The sequence below is a fragment of the Protopterus annectens genome, chromosome 10.part0, assembly GCF_019279795.1.
Source record: "Protopterus annectens isolate FY-2018-M chromosome 10.part0, PAN1.0, whole genome shotgun sequence".
In the NCBI taxonomy this organism is placed as follows: Eukaryota; Metazoa; Chordata; order Ceratodontiformes; family Protopteridae; genus Protopterus; species Protopterus annectens.
Window position 1 is genome coordinate 151,690,839 of NC_056744.1, and position 20,261 is coordinate 151,711,099.

At 40.2% G+C, this 20,261-nt stretch overlaps 1 protein-coding gene across 1 annotated transcript in view; it reads right to left on the reverse strand.

Annotated features, from left to right (window-relative positions):
- WIPI1 (WD repeat domain, phosphoinositide interacting 1) overlaps positions 1 to 20,261 on the reverse strand; it is a 1,063,998-nt gene that overhangs the window by 606,746 nt on the left and 436,991 nt on the right. Inside the window, exon 6 of the mRNA XM_044085121.1 lies at positions 4,086 to 4,178. Coding sequence (XP_043941056.1) covers positions 4,086 to 4,178 — 93 coding nt within the window. The remainder of the gene's footprint in view (positions 1 to 4,085; positions 4,179 to 20,261) is intronic.

The window sequence follows — 20,261 nt, forward strand, 5'->3', positions numbered from 1 at the left end:
CCTCTTTTAGCCTTGGGATAAGGCCGAAGGGAGTGGAAAATCGTGCTCCCACGGCAGATAAAGTCTTTCCCTCCTGCTCACAGCGGTAAGAGTGTCTTTACCTTGGGTCCAAACAAAGAGGACCCATCAAAGGGAGCGTCGGCAAAGGAAGACTTGAAGGCCTCTGCGAAATGACACAAACGGAGCCAGGCTTGTTTTCGTAGAGCCACGCCTGTGCCTGCCGCTCTGCCCGCCTTCGGCCGCATATGAAATGAGCCTCATGGACGAGTTAGAAATCGAGGTAAGGATAGCCAACTGAGAGCTAACCGACTGGGCTAGCTGCTCAGGTAGGTTACCTGAGAGGGAGTCTGAGAGCTCCTTGACCAGATCCCTCTGTAGTCTGGTGAAATGTGCCAAATAATTCAGGGACCTCAGAGTAAAGGCCGCTGAAGTCAGGGTGCGCTTCCGTGCGGTCCATGCTCCTAGACTCCTTATTAGGAGGATGAACGGACGTTGAAGCCTCTGCCACGTCCTGCTGGGTAGCAGATGCCACCACCATGGCATCTACAGCCACGCCTTTCGTAAGAACTCCTTCTCGGGTGGGGCAGACAAAAATTTGTTAGGGCGAGAAGGCACTGGTTCCACAGTATCTGGATGTTCCCGTCCTCCGACAAACCAAATCCAGGAGCTCGTCAAGGGCGGAGACACCCAGGAGGCGGAGGGCTGAGCCCGAAGGCCTTGAGGAACACCGACTCATCAGCGGAGGGGTTTGGAATTCCAGCCGCCTCGTTGCTTGAGGATCTCTAGAATGTCTGCAAATGAGACATCATCCGAGGGGCGACTTTGGGGACCCCTCCGCATCATCAAGATCAGTGTCCGATGTAAGAGACTCATCGGGGAGTCCACGTGCTTCCTCTTGCACGATCTCTTCCTTGGGGCTCCTCCGAAGACAACTCGAAAGACCCTCAGGAGGAGGGAACCCCCAGTGGGGTAACCTCAGGCCCCGGGCTCCGCTGCCTAGAGACAGGGGAACTACCAAAGACCCAGTCTCCATGCCCAGGAAGGTGCCGGTAAAGCCGTAGAGATGGCGAAGAAGATTTGGCCAAGGCACTCCTCATAGCTCTGAAGGCCGGACCCCAGAATCCTGGGAGGCCAAGTCTCCGAGCCATGATAGCAGACGGAAGTCCCACGGCCGAAGCACCGAGAGGGAGGCTTGGAACCGACAGCATTGGTCCCAAACGTCACCCCGGGCCCGGCCGAAGAAGTCCGTGTGCTAAACTCAGACCCGAAGGCCGGGGTTGGAGTAAGGGTCGGAGCCGACCCTAGGATCTCTACTGGCTCCATCAGCACCTGCTCCGACGGAGCCGAAGCGGTCGGAGAAGGAATGGCAATGGAATGGGCTATCGGCTCCGAAGCCAATTGGGTCGGAGCCGAAACAAATTTCTGAAAGACTGGGGACTGGAAAAGTCTTTGGAGTACCCTGTCTATGTCCGAATCTGACATCCTTGATGACCTGGAAGAGACCGAACGGGTCCGAGTAGGCCTCTCCAACGGCTCCAAGGGACTAGGGGACCGGCTCCGAATCGACTCGATAATTATCGGCGCCGACGGAGTGTCCAAACCAATTTCCATCGGTGCCGAAGAGGGCTTCGGCGCCGAGGAGGAAGTGTCTGAGCGGACAACCTTCATCAGCTCCAAGATCAGTGGAGCCGATGAAGATGACCCGCCTCTCGAGGCCCCAGCCGTCGGCTCCGAACCCAGAGGAGTCGAGGCTGGAGGCATTGAGGCAGACCGTTCCGCCCTCGGCTCCGAAGTCCGTGGAGCCGAAGGAGAAGCCTGCCTATGTCTTTTGGCGGTCGGTTCCGACGGGCTGGTCGGAGCCGGCGCCCTTTTCTTCTTTGCAGGAGAAGGAGAGGAAGCTAAAGCCTCTTCAAATGAGGGTTTAATAAGGCCTTTTAAAATAAGTTTATTTTTCCTCTCTTGGAGGACCCTCGAGGAAAACGCGTGGCACACGCTACAGGACTCCTGCAAATGTTTGGTGCCCAAACAGTACACACAGAGAGAATGGTCATCTGTTATTGACATCTTGAAACTGCACTTAGTGCACTTTTTAAATCCTGAAGGCCTAGGAGCCTGTGACATTATGGCAACCAATTTAGTGACTAGCTAAATCAAACACACTAAATATCACAGAAAAAACTCTCTTTTCTTTTCTTTTTTTTTTTTTGAGAACCGTTTTTTTGAGAACCAAAGGCTGTCACAAAAATAACTAAAGGGATCCAAAAATCCCTAAATAAACGGACTTGAACAACAACGGACTGACAGGGGAAGGCCCTTCAACTCAAAGGGGACCTCTAGTCAGAAAAAACGCAATCACCTGATATTAAACAGAAAATATCCACTCATACACAAAAACACGAGATAGCTGTTAAAACAGCTTTTTGTTCAATTTTTAGGAAATTCCTGACAGGAAAGTAAGTGAAGAAAACACTACTTAGCTCAGCCAGCTCGAGACCACGTCTTTGCTTGTTAGCGGCAAACGAGATCTGGGGGACTGGTAGTGGTGCATCCTGGGATATAGTAAGCTCAGCCAATAAGAGACTTCGCTCTTTGGCATAAGCGTGCCAAGTCGGAGCCGAGGATCGTCTCCGAACCATCAGTCAGAATGTAGGCGAGATAGGATCACATAACATCTAAATGCTAAAAAATGCATCATCATTCCCTTCAGTAAAAACAATGTCCCTGATGATTATAAAATAAACAATAAAACCCTAAGTACCAATTCAATAGTTACAGACCTAGGAAGACAAGATGACTAGGACCTCAACTTTGACAACCATGTGTCTGCTGCAGTGAGGAAGGCATTCTACGTCACTCACCTGATTAACAAAGCCATTGCCTCAAGAGCAAAAGAGGTTATAACTCCCCTGTATTCGTCCCTCATCCTGCCTGTTATTGAATATAATGCTCTCTTTGGTATGTACTGTACCAGACACCTGCAGCAACTTGAGAGATCTCAGAGGTTTCCAACGAAGAAAATTCAGGGTCTCCAGCACGTCTTATACAGACAGACTGAAGTCGCAGTCACTGTACTCAGTAGCATACAGACTACTCAGAGGCGACTTATCTTCAGGCATTACAGCCACCATGGCTTTCTCCAAAGATGTTGGTGCTTCTCCATCTTTTAAAACAATTCAATATATTTTAGGCCATAATCTGCCTGCTGAATACCACCTATGCAGTGTATGAATGCAATGGAAGCATTACTCTATAACATAGGTGTAGGTTCAGTTACAGTGAGTTCTTTAACATTAAATGTAAATGAGCAGACTTCTGCAGTACAAAAGTCAGTCAATAAAAACACACTACTTTGCAGGTTATCTGGTTCTACTGCAAGTTAAAAAAACATGGTCTTGGAAACATTCAAATTATGTCCCTGAGTCTTCTTTATGTTATCACAAAGTTGCACTCAATGACTTTCTCTCAGATACAGGTCACCTCTCTCTCAACTTTGGTTCCAGACAGCCTGTGTCTTTCATTATCATCTTTCATTCATCATGTTACTGTGGCCCGTAATTTTACAGGAAGGGGTGTGGCTCATCCACTCAAGTCATACGTGTGTGTTTGTGTTTGTTATGCTCCAACTATAAAGCTCCAAAGACTCAACAGCAGCAGCTAAGGGGCTTCTTAACTTGCGACCTACAATACTATTTCCATAGTACAGGCTTCATTGAAGCAGGACTCTACTTTGGTCAGTCGAATTGTTTTGTTTAATACAGCACAGGCCATGCTTGGATTAGTCACAGAACACTTAAACTGAAACTGTTTTCTTGTGACTCTCACTACTGTTAGCCCCACCACCAAGGCTCAGTCAAAACCAAAGTAAAATCCTGTGTGACCTCAACACTAAGTTCAATATATACACATTCCTTGTCCACATAACCTCCATTACACCTATATAATTTCTTTTGTGAATGACATGTTACTCTTTCTACACTGAAATGCCCATGCCTGCAGGAAACATGCATGTTTCGCTCACTTTGCATATCATTACATGGTACTGACCTGATACTGTTGCACAACAGAAGCACATCTTAAAAGCTCACCTTTTCTGAGGCACTTGCCAGCTTGCATCCTGTGGAGTTGAATGCCATAGCAGCAAGAGGGCTGTCATGAGCTGGAATCATTGTTACTATGTTCTAAAAAAAAAAGTGATATTATCAAGAACAATCGAAAAATTATCCACATTAAAATGCAATACACTGAATGGGGGTTAATGGAATGCAAACAGATTTTCTTTATATTTATTATGATTTAACTACAGAAGTCTTAGACATCACCTTCAGTTCTCTTACTCATCTGCAACACTTTTGTCATCATCTGCTTGTTCAGTCCATCAGTCCCACACACTAACATGCAGAGAAGTGACAAAGCTCTTATGAGTTTTAGAATATGTAATGTGCATCTCTCTCTTCCACACCATAGTCACTTTCCTAAAAGTATACCCTTGCTCTCAAAATAGCTTTAAACATCTTGGTAGCAAACGTAACCAGATTTTATATAGTTCTACTGACTGAATACAGTGTCAGTATATAGGTAATATAGTCTTCACCCAGCCCTGTAAACATTGGCTCTAAATGATGGTCACTACTGATATGACATCTCAATTCCATGTGCAAATAATGGGGAAAAAAAGGGGATTATGGATGGATTCTTTACATTTGTTTTTGGTTATGGCTAGTCACTGCTTATTTAAATCAGTTTGTCACCCACTTGTGAAAAGACTGACTAATTATAAACACCAGGGGGTAAGCCTAATGAAAGAAGACCCGAGCTCCTTGTAAATATTATATTTGCTGACTTTATAGTCTGTGCTGTTTAGAGTCCTGAGCTATCTAAATTAAATTATCGTTACTTCATGTTACAAGGTAGTCGTGCAAGGATTCATGTCAATCTACTGAATTCATGTATTTTGAATGACATTTAGAAGAAAATTACTTGCCAAAAACACTTTTTGCAACCAAAAAATAGAGATCTTTCATACCCCAGCTTGTATATACCAAGTCCAAAGTTGAACACCAGTGGGAAAAGTGCAAAAGCCTCCATGACTGCCAAAAGTCTGTCATTTTCTGACAATTTACATCAACCAAATGGCATTCAGAAAGGAATTGTTCAGTACCTTGGCAGGTTTCCATCATGTAATACTAGTTACATACAAACATACAACTCCAGTACACAGGCTACAGTTTGCATCCAAAAATGCATGTCCTTCCAGAAGTGAAGCGGTATTCATGGCATGGATTCACCAGGATACAGCAAAGTGAAAGAATTATCGGTTCACCTTTGAAAGCTTGAAATGTACATTGTCAAAGGACAGTTGTGCAGAAGTATGTTTTCAAGTTTTCAGATAACTTGAAAAAAAATGCATCGAATACGCAATGGGCGAATGCACATTGATATTCGCTCATTGCAGATTCGGCATTTTGGGTGCGGGGTGCACTATAGTGGGGATCGGGAAGTGGACCTTTTCCCCACTGTAGTGCGACCTCAGAGTTAGAATAATAAAGTAGGGGGGAGTGGGGGGTGCAGGGAGGCTTTCCCCTTGCATTACGATATGTATTTCAAAATGTAGTTTGAAAATTAGCGAACCTGCTTTTCGATTTGCTAATTTTCAAACTTTGGTGCAGTTCGGAATGACGGTTTTCGCCATTTAAGTTCACACAAAGGGCTGGTCGGCAGGTTGATTTTCAACCTTTCAAAGGTAAACCAAATTGTATTTCGTATAGTTATTTTTCATGTCTTTATATTTTGTATAAGGTCTTAACAACACACATTTTATATGGAGAATACATATATATTGTATTAGGTGAACTATTTGTTTTAAATTTTTTTTTAAATTGATTTAGAGGTTTTAAATAAGCCTACATGACTTAATTGGTGTAATTTAATGAGTATCAATTTTAAGTGGTTTAATTGTATCCACTTCTAATTACATAAAGTGGTAAATTGTTGTCTTGTTTTTTTCTGGTGAAGTTGGAGCATTGCCTCTGACAAAAGCGCTCACAATAAATGGTGTGGTGTGGTGTACTTACAGTCTGCTTGCTTTTTTGTCAGTTTATCAGTTTGTTTCTTTTTTTGGAGTTATTTAATATCCATCTAGTCTCATTGACTTCAGTCCTATTTCTAATGTCTCCTAACCTGTTAGTAATCTTAGTGTTCTCTATCATATGAAACTTAAAAGTGTGTTGTCCTGAGGTATTCATGACATGTCTGGCTAGAGCATTGGTTGGAAGTTGTTTCTGTATGTCATACAAATGCTCTCTAATTCTAAACTTGAACTTTCTGTCTGTTTTTCCTACATGGTAGGCCATGCAGGTCACACAGTAAGCTAGATATACCAATTGATGTTCTTCGTGTTTCACTGTTGCAGTCATCACACTTGGGTTATCTGCCTGCAGGTAGCCCTCAGTCAGCCCGAATACCAGAAACTTAGTATTTCTGCATCGGATGCTGTCGCTACAGGACTAACATCAGGTCATCAGGGGTGTAAAACAGGCAGCTGACACCATTACATCAGTCTTTCCATGTCACAGGTCCCTTCAGCTTGAAACCAAAATGTTGTCTTTAGATCCGGGTGTGAAAAATGATTAGATACATCAATAAATTCGCAAAAATTTCAACTGTTGCATATTTTTACCCCTTTACTAGGTTCTTTCTTTAAAGTATTTGGGTAACCGAGAATCCTTTTTATGTTTGTCATATTCTTAAAGGTAACAGATGGCTGAGTACCAACAACTTCCCTGATTTCTGGGTCTACTGCTAGAATAGACCAATGTTTTTTGAAAATATTTGAGGCTGTCTGCGTGTTACTAGCATATTTTACCGCCATTCCCTGTCTTGCCTTACTGCTTTTACTATTTTCTTGGGAGGCATGCTGTCTGCCCCCCCCCCCCCCCATTATTCAGGGGAAATATGGTCTTCCTTTTGTGGTTCTATTATCCCTTACTTGATTTAATACTGTGTTGACCTTGTCTACATGGTAACTTCGCTCAGTAAATCTTTCTTCTAAAAGTAGTATTTCTTCCTCAAAATTACTCTGTTGTGCACATAATCGAGACAACCATATCCCTTGTCCTTTTACAATGTTACCAAATATATGCTGTGGATGCATACTTGTTCTATGTAGATATGTGTTCTTATAGCATTCCTTTCTATGAATTTCTGTGGTTACCTTTCCTTTGTTTATAATACTAGTTATAGTTACCATCTATGCTCAATCTGTTTTTACAGTTCACATTTTACATATATTTATAACATTTTATTACATAAATATATATATATATATATATATATGCCCCCTACATTTTATGTGTATATATATTTTTATGTATATATTTCTATACTTTGTTTTTATCCATATATTTAATTTAGTTGATGGAGTATGTTCAGTCCTTTTTCATGATCCTAACTTTTGTGATGTAAAAATGTAATACTTTTCATATATAACTTTCTTTTGATACATCTATCCATCACATCGCCGTTATAAACATACCACTGTTTTTCAGATTTTAATACAAATTTTAGACATTAATCCAGAATATATTGTGCGAGTATATCTTGTGAATGTGCTTTTAAGTTCATATGTAAGCATGCATTTTTAGTATTTTGTAGAAACATCTAAGCTTAATTATATTTATATATTTATATCAAAAGTTTTTCTATATATAACCATCATCTTTATTCATATACATTCTATGCATCTTTTAAATTATATATTTTAAAGCACTTTCATGTTTTAAAGCACTTTCCATATTATCCAAAAGTGTTTTTATGTATGTACCTTTAAGGAAGGATGATCTAGCTTAACTTAATTAACTGACTGACTACAACAGGAGTATTTAAATGGAACTGCTAGACCTTTCTGTAAATACGTCTGAGGAAGCAGTGGGATACACTGTGAAAGCACTTACGTTTTACTTGTGTTTTATTCAGTACTTTTTCGAATAAAAGGACTTCTTATTCAAGTAGTTTTTGCAGTGCCATTGTTTTGCCACATACCTCTCTGTTGGATTTTATCTGTAATTACTTGGGTGTGTCAAGCATTAATCCAGTTTCACCGGTGAGTTGTTTTTCTCTTTGAGAGTTTTTGATATATATATATATATATATATATTTATATATATATATATATATATATATATATATATAAATATATATATATATATATATATATATATATTTAAATATATATATATATATATATATATATATATATATATATAAATATATATATATATATATATATATATATATATATATATATATATATATATATACACAAACAGACACACACAAACACATGTATATATATATATATATATATATATGTATATATATATATATATATATATATACATATATATATATATATATATATATATATATATATGTATGTATATATATAACATATATACATACATCTGTATAAATATATACATAGATATATATATTATCTATTACATACAACTTCAAACGTAAAAGTCATGGGCAATCAGAATCGCCATATAGCTGAAACACCTGATGTTCATAAGGGTCATTTGCATATATCCCATGTGCCTCTGTTACAGGAGGTTTAGGAGGTCACTCATTGGAAGTTCTAGCTTGGCTGCAGTTTTCATTTAGTTTTTCTGATTGTTTTCTCAGTGTGACCTTCTAACTCTTTGTTTTAATTTGTTAGTTGGAATAATTTGCAGTCACCCTAATGATAATGGACATCAGCTGGGTATAACAACCTTGTGTTTCTTATGCTTAGTTAAATATTCTGCTTATGCTATTCTGACGATGTCATAACAAGGCTGAAATATGCATATCTATAACTAGTGGGGTATGGCTTTATTGACCTGAAATTGTCCATTTTAACTACTTCAAATTTAAAAGTCACGGGCAATTAGAATCACTATATAGCTGAAACACCTGATGTTCATAAGGGTCATCTGCATACATCCCATGTGCCTCTGTTACAGGAGGAAGTTCTAGCTTGGCTGGAGTTTTCATTTAGTTTTTTCTGATTGTTTTTTTCAGTGTGACCTTCTAACTCTTTGTTTTAATTTATTACATATGTAATAGATATAATTATTTATATAATATATAAAATATATTCACACACATAAACATCTATATATTATATATTTCGAGAAAGTCTGCAAAAAAAAAACAGTAAACACGGGGGGCTGTGCCCCCCACACACCCCTACTTTTATATTCTCACTCAGAGATCGCACTACAGTGGGGAAAAGGGAATATTCCCTTATCTCCACTGTACTGCGATCTCAGCAACAACCATTCTGTCATGTTTTTTTTTTTTGAGCTCACTTTAGCAGAAGTGCATTTTCGGTGAAAACGTACTTTTGCAAAAGTGTGATTGCTCGTTTTGGTTTCAGTGAAACAAGCTTTCGCTCAACAGTCCTAGACCCATATATATATATATATATATATATATATATATATATATATATATATATATATATATATATAGTATATATATATATATATATATATATATATATATATATATATATATATATATATATATATAGAACTATACAGTGGAGCAGCAGATAGTGTTGTCGCCTCACAGCAAGAGGTTCTCCGGTTCGATTCTTGGCTGGGGTGCCTTCTGTGTGGAGTCTGCATGTCCTTCCTGTGTTTGCGTGGGTTTGCTTTGGGTACTCTGTTTTCCTCCCACATTCCAAAGACATGTAGTAGGTGGACTGGACACTCTAAATTGGCTGTAGGTGTATGTCTGGGTGATGTGGAAGAATTGCCGTACAGTAGCAGGACAAGCCACCTGGCAGTGCAAATCTTTGCACTAGATAATTGTGACTGTTGATGTGACACCCTGACCCCATTGCAAAAATGGGGAAAAGGGGTTGTGGATGGATGGACACACCAAAAAAAAAGGAAAACTAGTTTTACAGGAAAGATACAATCATACAAATTACTAAAACAGATTGTTGTCGTAACTTCAAATGTAAGCTCTATGTCAAAGACCCCTTTGCATTCTTACTAAAAAATGTGAAAACAGGTTTCAAGCTGGAATTGCTTGTTTAAACCACAATTTCTTAAGCAAAAACAAGAGGTGACTGTTATCACCTTTGTCAGAGCTGCATCAGATCTAAGTGTGTGTGTGCGAGCATGCGCGCATCACAGGAATTCTCCCTTTACTACATCTCACCTACATCTAAACATCACTTTCCTTGTTCTTAGCTAATACCACTTAATACATGTTCTCACTTTATTTCAGTATTATTCAGATTAATTTATCCTCACAGTAACAAAATGTGCCTCACCCAGTGCATCGGCTGGAGTACCACAGTTATTTTTATCACATTTACCCTTCCTATTTTTACCCTTGTACCTGGTTAACTTCATCTTTACCTTGTCCTCATCCTCTATGTCTTGCTCTTTCACCATTCTATCTTTAACCATCCCCTATATCTACTAACTCACACATTTTGCCCCCAGGCTTAGTGTCTCATGCCATCTTCCTTCCCATTCTCCAAACACAGCCTCACTAAATTAGTTTCTTTGTGTTCATTCACCTTCTGACTTCTTTCTACAAGCTATCCAATTATAATAACCATTTACTTAAACAGTCTACAGCATACCTCTCAACTGTACAGATTTTTGCAGAATTTCCAGATTTTTGCCTCATATTTTTGGTTCATTTTTCATAAAATTGTGGTTTTCTGGAAACTAGTGGCAAATCATTAAAGACTGAAGTCAGAAAATATTGAGAGACATTGGAGTTTCAGACTTTCATAATGTTTATTCATACTATGCAAAGCCTGTTATTCTATCAACTTTCGAAGTTTAAAAGAGCAATGTTTACAAATTGTCCCTATTTTTGGGCCTTTGTTCCACTTTTATTTATGGCTTTGTCCAGATTTCTTGCTCTAAGAGATTGAAAGGTATGGTCCACAGTCATCTTCACAATGAAAATTTCACCCCTTCCAAGAAGTACTTTCATTACTAAAAGGAGCAGACTTGGTGGCAGATGTCAGTCCTGTCTTGTCCATGTCTGTACCTTGCATTTCATCTGTTAACCTGACATCTAACCTGAATTAACAGTTGATAACTATTGACTTTACAAGTATGCAGATAAGTAAGGACAGTACTATAACCTTAACTTGTCATGACATTAAATAACTCCAGAAGACAGTAAATTAATTTCCCAAGTACTGCAACAGAAATATACTCAAGCATAACCTCAAAAAACATCTGAAATATCAATTTAGACAGCATCTGTCCAATTATACAATACAACACCAAATCACACAGGATAACTACAATCAAATATCTTGGAACTGGTAATAGTGAAAAATGTTGACTTCAACAATAGCATATGCTATATGTAGTCAGAAAAGTCTGTAACACAAAGAAATACTTAAGAAAGGCAGGAAAAAAAAGAAGTTATGTCTTACCATAACATTTCATCTATGTTGCTCATCTTCTTTCAGTCATCACTGATGGGTTTGGAACCGAGTCAGCCTATTACCAAGCTCACGTCAGCCAAAAAAACTCTCGAGCTAAGTCTCTACCCAGAATGCCCTTCTCCCTGTTACCTCAGATTGAGTTTGCTAAGAACGGAAGTAAAGTCGAGGCCACTTCTACACAAGTACTCTAGTGCACCACTAAGACCCAAAGCATCCCGCAGGAGCCTTTGGAGGGGGAAGGAAGGTGGGAAGTGATGAATGAAAGATGATGAACACAGATGGAACGTTATGGTAAGACATAACTGCTTTATCTGATGTTGTTAATCTTCTTTCCATTCATCACTGATGGGGCAGAATCCCAAGCTACCTTGAGATCCATGGGTGACCCTTATGGAAGAACATTCCTGAGTACCACTGAGCCGAAGGCAGCTCTCCCCCTGGAGGCCAGGTCCAATTTGGAATGACTGATTAAGGTATGTGGCTTAGCTCAAGTAGCTGCTGCAGATGTCATCCATGGATGCCCTAGAATGGAATGCTATAGAAGTTGCCATAGATCTAGTGGAGTGGGCTTTAACTTTTGGCATGGATTCATTACGAAGGGAATAGGTGACACGTATGCAGTCCCTTAGCCATTTTGATAATGTAACCTTGGAAACAACCTCTCCCATTTTAAGTCCTGCAAAGGAGATGAAAAGTTGTTCACATTTACAGATAGGTTTCGTCTTGTCTAGGTAAAATATTAATTGTCTATGTACATCTAAGGTGTGAAGGCAATACTCTCCTCTACTGGCAAAATTCGGAAATAAAACAGGTAGATCAATGGACTGGTTAAAAGAGAATTCAGAAACAACTTTGGGAAGAAAGGATGGGTTTGTTCTAAGTGACACTCTGTCTTTATGAAAGACCAGATAGGGCCTCTTGACACACAATGCCTGCAGCTCCAAAACTCTTCTGGCAGAGGTAATGGCTACCAGGAACAAAGATTTCCAAGACAAAAACTTTAGGTCACACTTAGCCGCAGGCTCAAAGGGCTTCTGAGTCAAAGACTGGAGGACTAAAGTGAGGTTCCATGGTACTACGGGCTGTCTGAGAGGAGGCCTGAGATGAGAGGTCCCTTTGAGGAAAGCCTTGCAGAGGTGTAACGAAATAAGAGGGGTGCCATCTATACCATTGTGGAAGTTGGAAATTACTGCTAGATGTACACGTACTGTAGACGCAGAGGCTCTGTGATCAAAAAACTTAGCCAAGTAATGAAGCACTGCAGTAACTGGAGCCGAATATGGGTCTGGCATGTTATCCTTGGACCAAATGGAAAACCTTTTCCATTTATCCTGATATAGTCTTCTGGTGAATGGTTTGTGAGAGGCCAGAATGTTGTCTCGAACAGGTGAGGAGAGACTAGCCTGCCTGGCGACTAGATGAAGTGGAGAAATCAAGCTGTCAGCCTGAGAGTGGACAGCTTCAGTTGACTCAACCCTTGGGGGTTAATGATCAGATCTGGTAGAGGGTCCAGAATCCACTGAGGGAATACTAGGTGAGGCCGGAGAAAAGGGAACCAAACTTGTCGAGGCCAGAATTGGGCTATGAGGATCACCTTGCATCTCAACCGAAGAGCTTTGTTTAGAAATCGTGGGATCAGAGGAATGGGAGGATAGGCGTAGAGAATTCCCGTGGGCCAATCGTGGAGCAGAGCATCCCTTGGTGACTCCCCGTCCGGGGGAAGTATGGCAAAGTAGCTGCTGCACTTGGTGTTTGATGGGGAGGTGAAAAGATCGCAGCAAGGCTAGCCCCAGTGGCTGAAAATTACAGATGCCACCTCGGGGTTGAGGGACCACTTGTGGGGCATGAGGATGCATCTGCTCAGTTTGTCTGCAATTATGTTGGAGCTCCCCGGGATGTACGTTGCTATCAGAAAGCAGTTGGAAGCTACAGTGGCGGCTGGTGACTTCAAATCACAGGGGGGCTGCAGGAGACAGCTGAATGGGTGGGGTCAAGGGGAGGGGGTGTGGTCAACCAGAAAGGGGAGGAGCTATGCACAAAACCACAAAAAACTAACTTTAATTAAATACGCTGCCCTGGGTGGCAAACCATCATTATGAAAGTCCAATCAAGACAAAAATAAGTGTAGAAGAATAAAAATATTTCAATGCATTGGCTGCATGACATCTTACTTAATATCTAGATGGAAACAAAAGGTTGTGAGGCATGAAAAAATAAATTACTTTTAAATACATTACTGGAATGCCAGTCAAAATCAAGTATAAGAAAAACCAGAAGCACTCAACTCAAACCACTTCTCCTTGCACTGCAGTCCTAATTATAATATATTCAGCTTTATTAAAGTACCAAGTAATATGCTGAAAGTAGAAATCTATGTGATGCCCCCACTTGTAAAAATGTTTCTTATCCAAAAGACCTGCTGCCTGACAACTTGTTTCATGGGGAAAACATGATAAAAGTAAAAATGAAAAGCAAACAAGAAACAAGCTCAAGATACATTGCTTAAAGGATTACTGTACAGGTTATGGACCACACATGATTGGCATTCTGTTTAGTTTACGGGTAAAGTCTGTAGAGATGACTGGAAGTCTCCAACAAGTGTAATGAGCTTTTTAAAATAATGGAATCCTGTCCTTTAATACCCAAGGCTTATACATTATCTAGTCAAGTATTCTCTGCATGGCAACAACAGAAAGGCTTTCAATGTTGGCAATTCTTTAACAGTATGCTTATTAAAGCTTACTTGCATCTTACGATCTCAGACAAGCTTAACTTATGGTCATTAAAGCATTGCTACTAAAAACACAGAGCAACAGGCACTTTGAGTAATAAGCATAAATCTGAGTAATTTAAGCATAAATCAACAGTACAAAAATATGACAGAAACCAGACCATTCTGCAAAATCAAGGACAGATGAAAAGCCACTGTAGTACTTATGCAGTGTGTCCTCCCCATCCAAGGTAGATACAACTACTCCTTGCCTTGCTTGGACACATCCAGAGTCACTACATGGGGAGTGGGGTGCAACAAGCATGTCACAATTTGAAATCTCTCTGGCTGACTGTGATGGCCCTGACACATTTGTCATACCTCTCAACCTCAAGAGCAAGAAATCTGGACAAAGCCATACACAGAAGTGGGACAAAGGCCCAACAATAAGGACAATTTTTAAATATTGCTCTAATAAACTTAGAAAGATAATAGAATAGGTCTTGCATTAGTATGAATTTTCTGAGGGGTATAAAATCTGAAACTCAAATGTCTATCATTTTCTAACTTCAGTCTTTAGTGATTTGTCACTAATTTGCCAAAAAACACAATTTTATGAAAAATGGACCAAAAATGTGATGCAAAAATATAAAATAGACACACAATACAGCTGCTACCTGTCAAAGAAGGGACACTTTAATATTAGTACTGCTACCTTGAGCAGCTGACAAAATATAAAAGAATCTACATGCATTTCAAGTAATCTATAACTTTGATTATTACAGTTATTTCTTAATTGTAAACCCTCCATGTTTTCTTCCAAAATTGCTATTTTGCGGAGGGATTATAAGGGGGGAAGAGCAACATTTTGAGCCAAAATTTGGGGACAGTTGAGAGGTTGGCTAGGCCTAATTCTATAAAGCAATTTATTTGCATGTACCTCTCAACCTGTTAATGCAGTAAATCTGAACAAGGCCAAATATATTGGGGGCACATATAAACAGTACTAAAATTTGCTCTTGTATAAATTGAGACAGTTGATAGAACAGCTCTTACTTTAACATGCATTTTTCTGAAGGTTATGAAGTCTGAAACTTATTATTGAGTGACTTCTGGCAAATCATTTAGGAATTAAAACTACAAATTTTATAAACAACAAACCAAAAATAAGAAGCAAAAATCTATTCATTCTTTGAAAATCTGGACAGTTGGGAGGTATAGTTCAGCTGGGCCTGTCTGAGTTTGCTGCCCTCCCCTGACAAAATAATGGTTGAATGGAGCCTCTGCAGCCATTCCAATGAACCATTATACTTGGCTATTTCACTCCATTTACCATAAACACTAATGTGCATACTGCTTTACTTCTATGATGAGTTGGACTTCATTTGAAAGTTTTATTTTGTATTTTACAGCACAAACACTAAGTCATCTGTTAAACAAAGCAATGCAGTCTCACAATGAAAACTTAGCATTAAAACTTCTCTGCCCTTGAAACTCACATTCATTGAAACAGCATTGAAACCCACATTCAAAGAAAATACATTTTGCCAGTGGCAGATAAAGATTAATTTTGGGCTGTTTTCAAATCATAGGCTCCTTGCATATGAAACATACATGTGCCCTTTGATACACCTTCTTCATTGTACTAAAATTATATTCCTTGTACAATACAGTACACTTGTTAGAGGGCGTTTTAAATTTGTTTTGAACATTTTTTCCAGTAAGCAATGAAACAAACCATATGCACCCATAATGGCAAAACTGCCCAGTTGAGAACATTTATCATAAAAAAGTCTCCTCAGACTTCCACAGTCCACCATTATTAGTAATTATACACAATTCTACAGTCCACCATTATTAGTAAATATGCACAATTCCACAGTCCACCATTATTAGTAAATATACACAATTCTATAGTCCACCATTATCAGTAAATATGCACAATTCTACAGTCCACCTTTATCAGTAAATATGCACAATTCTACAGTCCATTATCAGTAAATATGCACAATCTCTGAAGTCAGTCATCTAAATAATTCCACATTAAAGAAATCTGTAACTAATGAAGCGGTTGCTGCTAGCAATCAATTTATATTTCATGGTTTCATCGAAAAATAAAGTGTCTGTTGCCCCTCAGGAATAAATTGCCTATATTACATTAAAAAATGATAAGCTAGTAATAATATTGCAAGAGGAAATGGATGGCAAACTGATAACGAACTCATAATTAGTATCTTCACCAAGGAGAACATTCTCAGTACGGCAGCATCCACCCCTTGTGGGAGTAGAACCCACAGCCTTCTGCATCAAAAGCAAGTACACAACCTGTTGTGCTATAGTATTAACTAGGCAAAGCACTAAACTTCTATTCACCCTGCAGCTCTCAGCTCCTTGTAAAATCTACTCAATACTCAACTGCATCTCAACGCAGCTCAAGAAAACTGGAAAAAGCCAAAATGTATTGGGGGTTAAAACCCAAAAACAGGGACACATTAAACATTGCTTGTATAATCTTGGAAAGTTGCTAGAATAAAATGTTGTGTTGCCACCATATATTTTACTGCCAAGGTCCCTGAGCAAAAACAGTCAGAGTAACATACCACTCATACATCAGCTGCTTTGTAAAAGAGAGGAAGACTGAAACTTAAATGGCTATCATTTAGTGAATTCAGTTCTCACCATAGCTGTCAACCTCTTAGTACAAAACACCTGGACAAACCCAGTAATGAGGGAATACAGCCCTCAAACATATTCAGTGAATTCAGTTCTTGCCATAGCTGTCAACCTTAGCACAAAAACCTGGGCGAAGCCAATAATGGGGAATACAGTCCCAAAAATAGGGACAAATTTAAAATATTCATCTTATAAACTTAGAAAATTGCTAAAAAAGGTTGTGCTACTATGTATTCTGAAGAACATGAAGTTTGAAATTCAAATGCGGTCAATTTTACTGCGGACAGAACAAAACAATTTTCAGCACAGGCGCGAGGGATTAATACTGCAGACATGTCTTTGTAAAATGGCAGGGCACCAGAGCAAATCCACACAAATACAGGGAGGAGATGCAGACAGAAGCCACCCCAACCAAGAATCAAACCAGAAAACCTATAGCTGTGAGGCAACAATACTACCACTGCACCATCAATTATGCAAGGAATTAAACATTCAGAAACCTGAAGTCTGAAATTCAGATGCCTGTCAATTTTACTGCGGACAGAACAAAAACAATTTTCAGCAGAGGCGGGGGATTAAAACTGCAGACACATCTTTGTAAAATGGCAGGGCACCAGAGCAAATCCACACAAACACAGGCAGGAGATGCAGACTCCACACAGAAGCCACCCCAACCAAGAATCAAACCAGAAAACCTATAGCTGTGAGGCAACAATACTACCAGTGCACCATTGATTATGCGAGGAATTAAACATTCAGAAACCTGAAGTCTGAAATTTAAATGCCTGTCAATTTTACTGCGGACAGAACAAAAACAATTTTCAGCAGAGACGCAGGGATTAAAACTGCAGACACGTCTTTGTAAAATGGCAGGGCACCATAGCAAATCCACACAAACACAGGGAGGAGATGCAGACTCCACACAGAAGCCACCCCAACCAAGAATCAAACCAGAAAACCTATAGCTGTGAGGCAACAATACTACCACTGCACCATCAATTATGCAAGGAATTAAACATTCAGAAACCTGATGTCTGTAATTCAAATGCCTGTCAATTTTACTGCGGACACAACAAAAACAATTTTCAGCAGAGACGCAGGGATTAAAACTGCAGACACGTCTTTGTAAAATGGCAGGGCACCAGAGCAAATCCACACAAACACAGGGAGGAGATGCAGACTCCACACAGAAGCCACCCCAACCAAGAATCAAACCAGAAAACCTATAGCTGTGAGGCAACAATACTACCACTGCACCATCAATTATGCAAGGAACTAAACATTCAGAAACCTGAAGTCTGAAATTCAAATGCCTGTCAATTTTACTGCGGACAGAACAAAAACAATTTTCAGCAGGGATTAAAACTGCAGACACGTCTTTGTAAAATGGCAGGGCACCAGAGCAAATCCACACAAACACATGGAGGAGATGCAGACTCAACACAGAAGCCACCCCAACCAAGAATCAAACCAGAAAACCTATAGCTGTGAGGCAACAATACTACCACTGCACCATCAAATATGCAAGGAATTAAACATTCAGAAACCCTTAAGTCTGAAATTCAAATGCCTGTCAATTTTATTTAACATTTTTTAATCAGGACAGTCTGACTTGGAACAAATAAACAATTTTCAGCAGAGGCCCAGGAAGAAATAATGCGGACATGTCTTTGTAACATGGGAGGACACAAAAGCAAACCCACACAAACACAGGGAGAAGATACAGACCCCACAAAGAAGGAACCCCAGCCAAGAATCAAACCCGAGAACCTGCAGCTGTGAGGTAACAATGGTATCACTACACCATCAAATATCAAGCATTGCAGCATTTACAAACCACAGATATTATGAGGAACAGATCAGATCGAATATGAGGCAAAAATCTGCAATTTTTTTACAAATTGTGGTGGGTAGGGAACTCAAGTCTTTAACACCTGCATACAGGGTTCAAGCCTGAGATATTCCCTACCACACCACCATGAGCACCTGGGGCATTTTCACACACACACACACACACACACACACACACACACACACACACACACACACACACACACAAGCTCCAGTAAAGCATAAGCACCATACGCAAGCTCCAGTAAAGCATAAGCACCATCATAGCTCAGTAAAGCATAAGCACCATACAAGCTCCAGTAAAGCATAAGCACCATCATAAGCTCCAGTAAAGCATAAGCACCATACGCAAGCTCCAGTAAAGCATAAGCACCATACGCAAGCTCCAGTAAAGCATAAGCACCATACGCAAGCTCCAGTAAAGCATAAGCACCATACACACACACAATCCAGTATAAACATTGTAAAATAAAGGTAAAAAGCACCATACACTTACCTGAATATATCCAGCTAAAATCACGTCCTTCAATACTCCAAAGACCCGCGAGATCCCAAGCAAAGGCGAGATCCCAAAGCTCCTTCCCGGCCCGAGACTGTCCTGACTGCTGCTCTTGCAGTCCGACGCGACCCATAATCCTAGCGAGTCTGTGCACTTTAAAAGTGCACAGGCGTCTCCTGTCCCCTATGGGACTGCGGACCTTGAGCATGCGCATAGACCGACAGTAGTCGGGACTACTGTCAAGTCACGAAGACCAATTTCAAAAAATACTTTTTTTTCTATTTTTTATTTTGAGGGGGCTGCAGTTCGGCAGCCCGATGCCACGAGCCGCCCCTGGGAAGCTATCACCAACTGCCAGATTCTCATGGTTTCTCGACAAAGGGGGTAGGACTTGGTTCCTCCTTGCTTATTGATGTACTAGACCACAGACGTATTGTCTGTCTGGATTGCAATTGTCCCAGAGGGGAGATCCGCATGGAATGCCTGCAATGCAAACAACACGGTTCTCAGTTCTAGGACACTGATATGCAGGTGGGCCTCTGAGGTGGACCATGTGCCTTGGATAGTCTTTCCCTGAAAATGGCCCCCCCATCCAATCAGGGAAGCATCTGTGTCACAATGGCTGTGGGCTGGGCAGTTTGAAAAGGTCGGCTCCAAAGATCTACATCTGGCCTCATCCACCAAAGCAGGTCCTGCTTGCAGGAGTTGGTTATTCGAATCCCGTAACCCAGGAGAAGACAGTTTGGGAACCAGTGACACAGAAGGAGCCATTGCAGAATTTGCATATGTAACTTTGCTAGAGGCACTATTGGAATTGACGCAGTCATAGAACATGGGGCTTGGAGAACTTGTCTTGCAGGGACTGATGTTTGAGAAAGAATCACTCAGATCTGAAGCCTCAGTTGATGGAGTCTGTGAAGAGGGAGCTATACCAGACAGGACTGAGTACTCCTCCAATGAACTCTATTTGTTGCATAAGGATAAGATTTGATTTCTCCCAATGTATCGTAATTCCCAACAATTTTGCCAGAGAGAGAGTATGTTGTAGTCCAGGT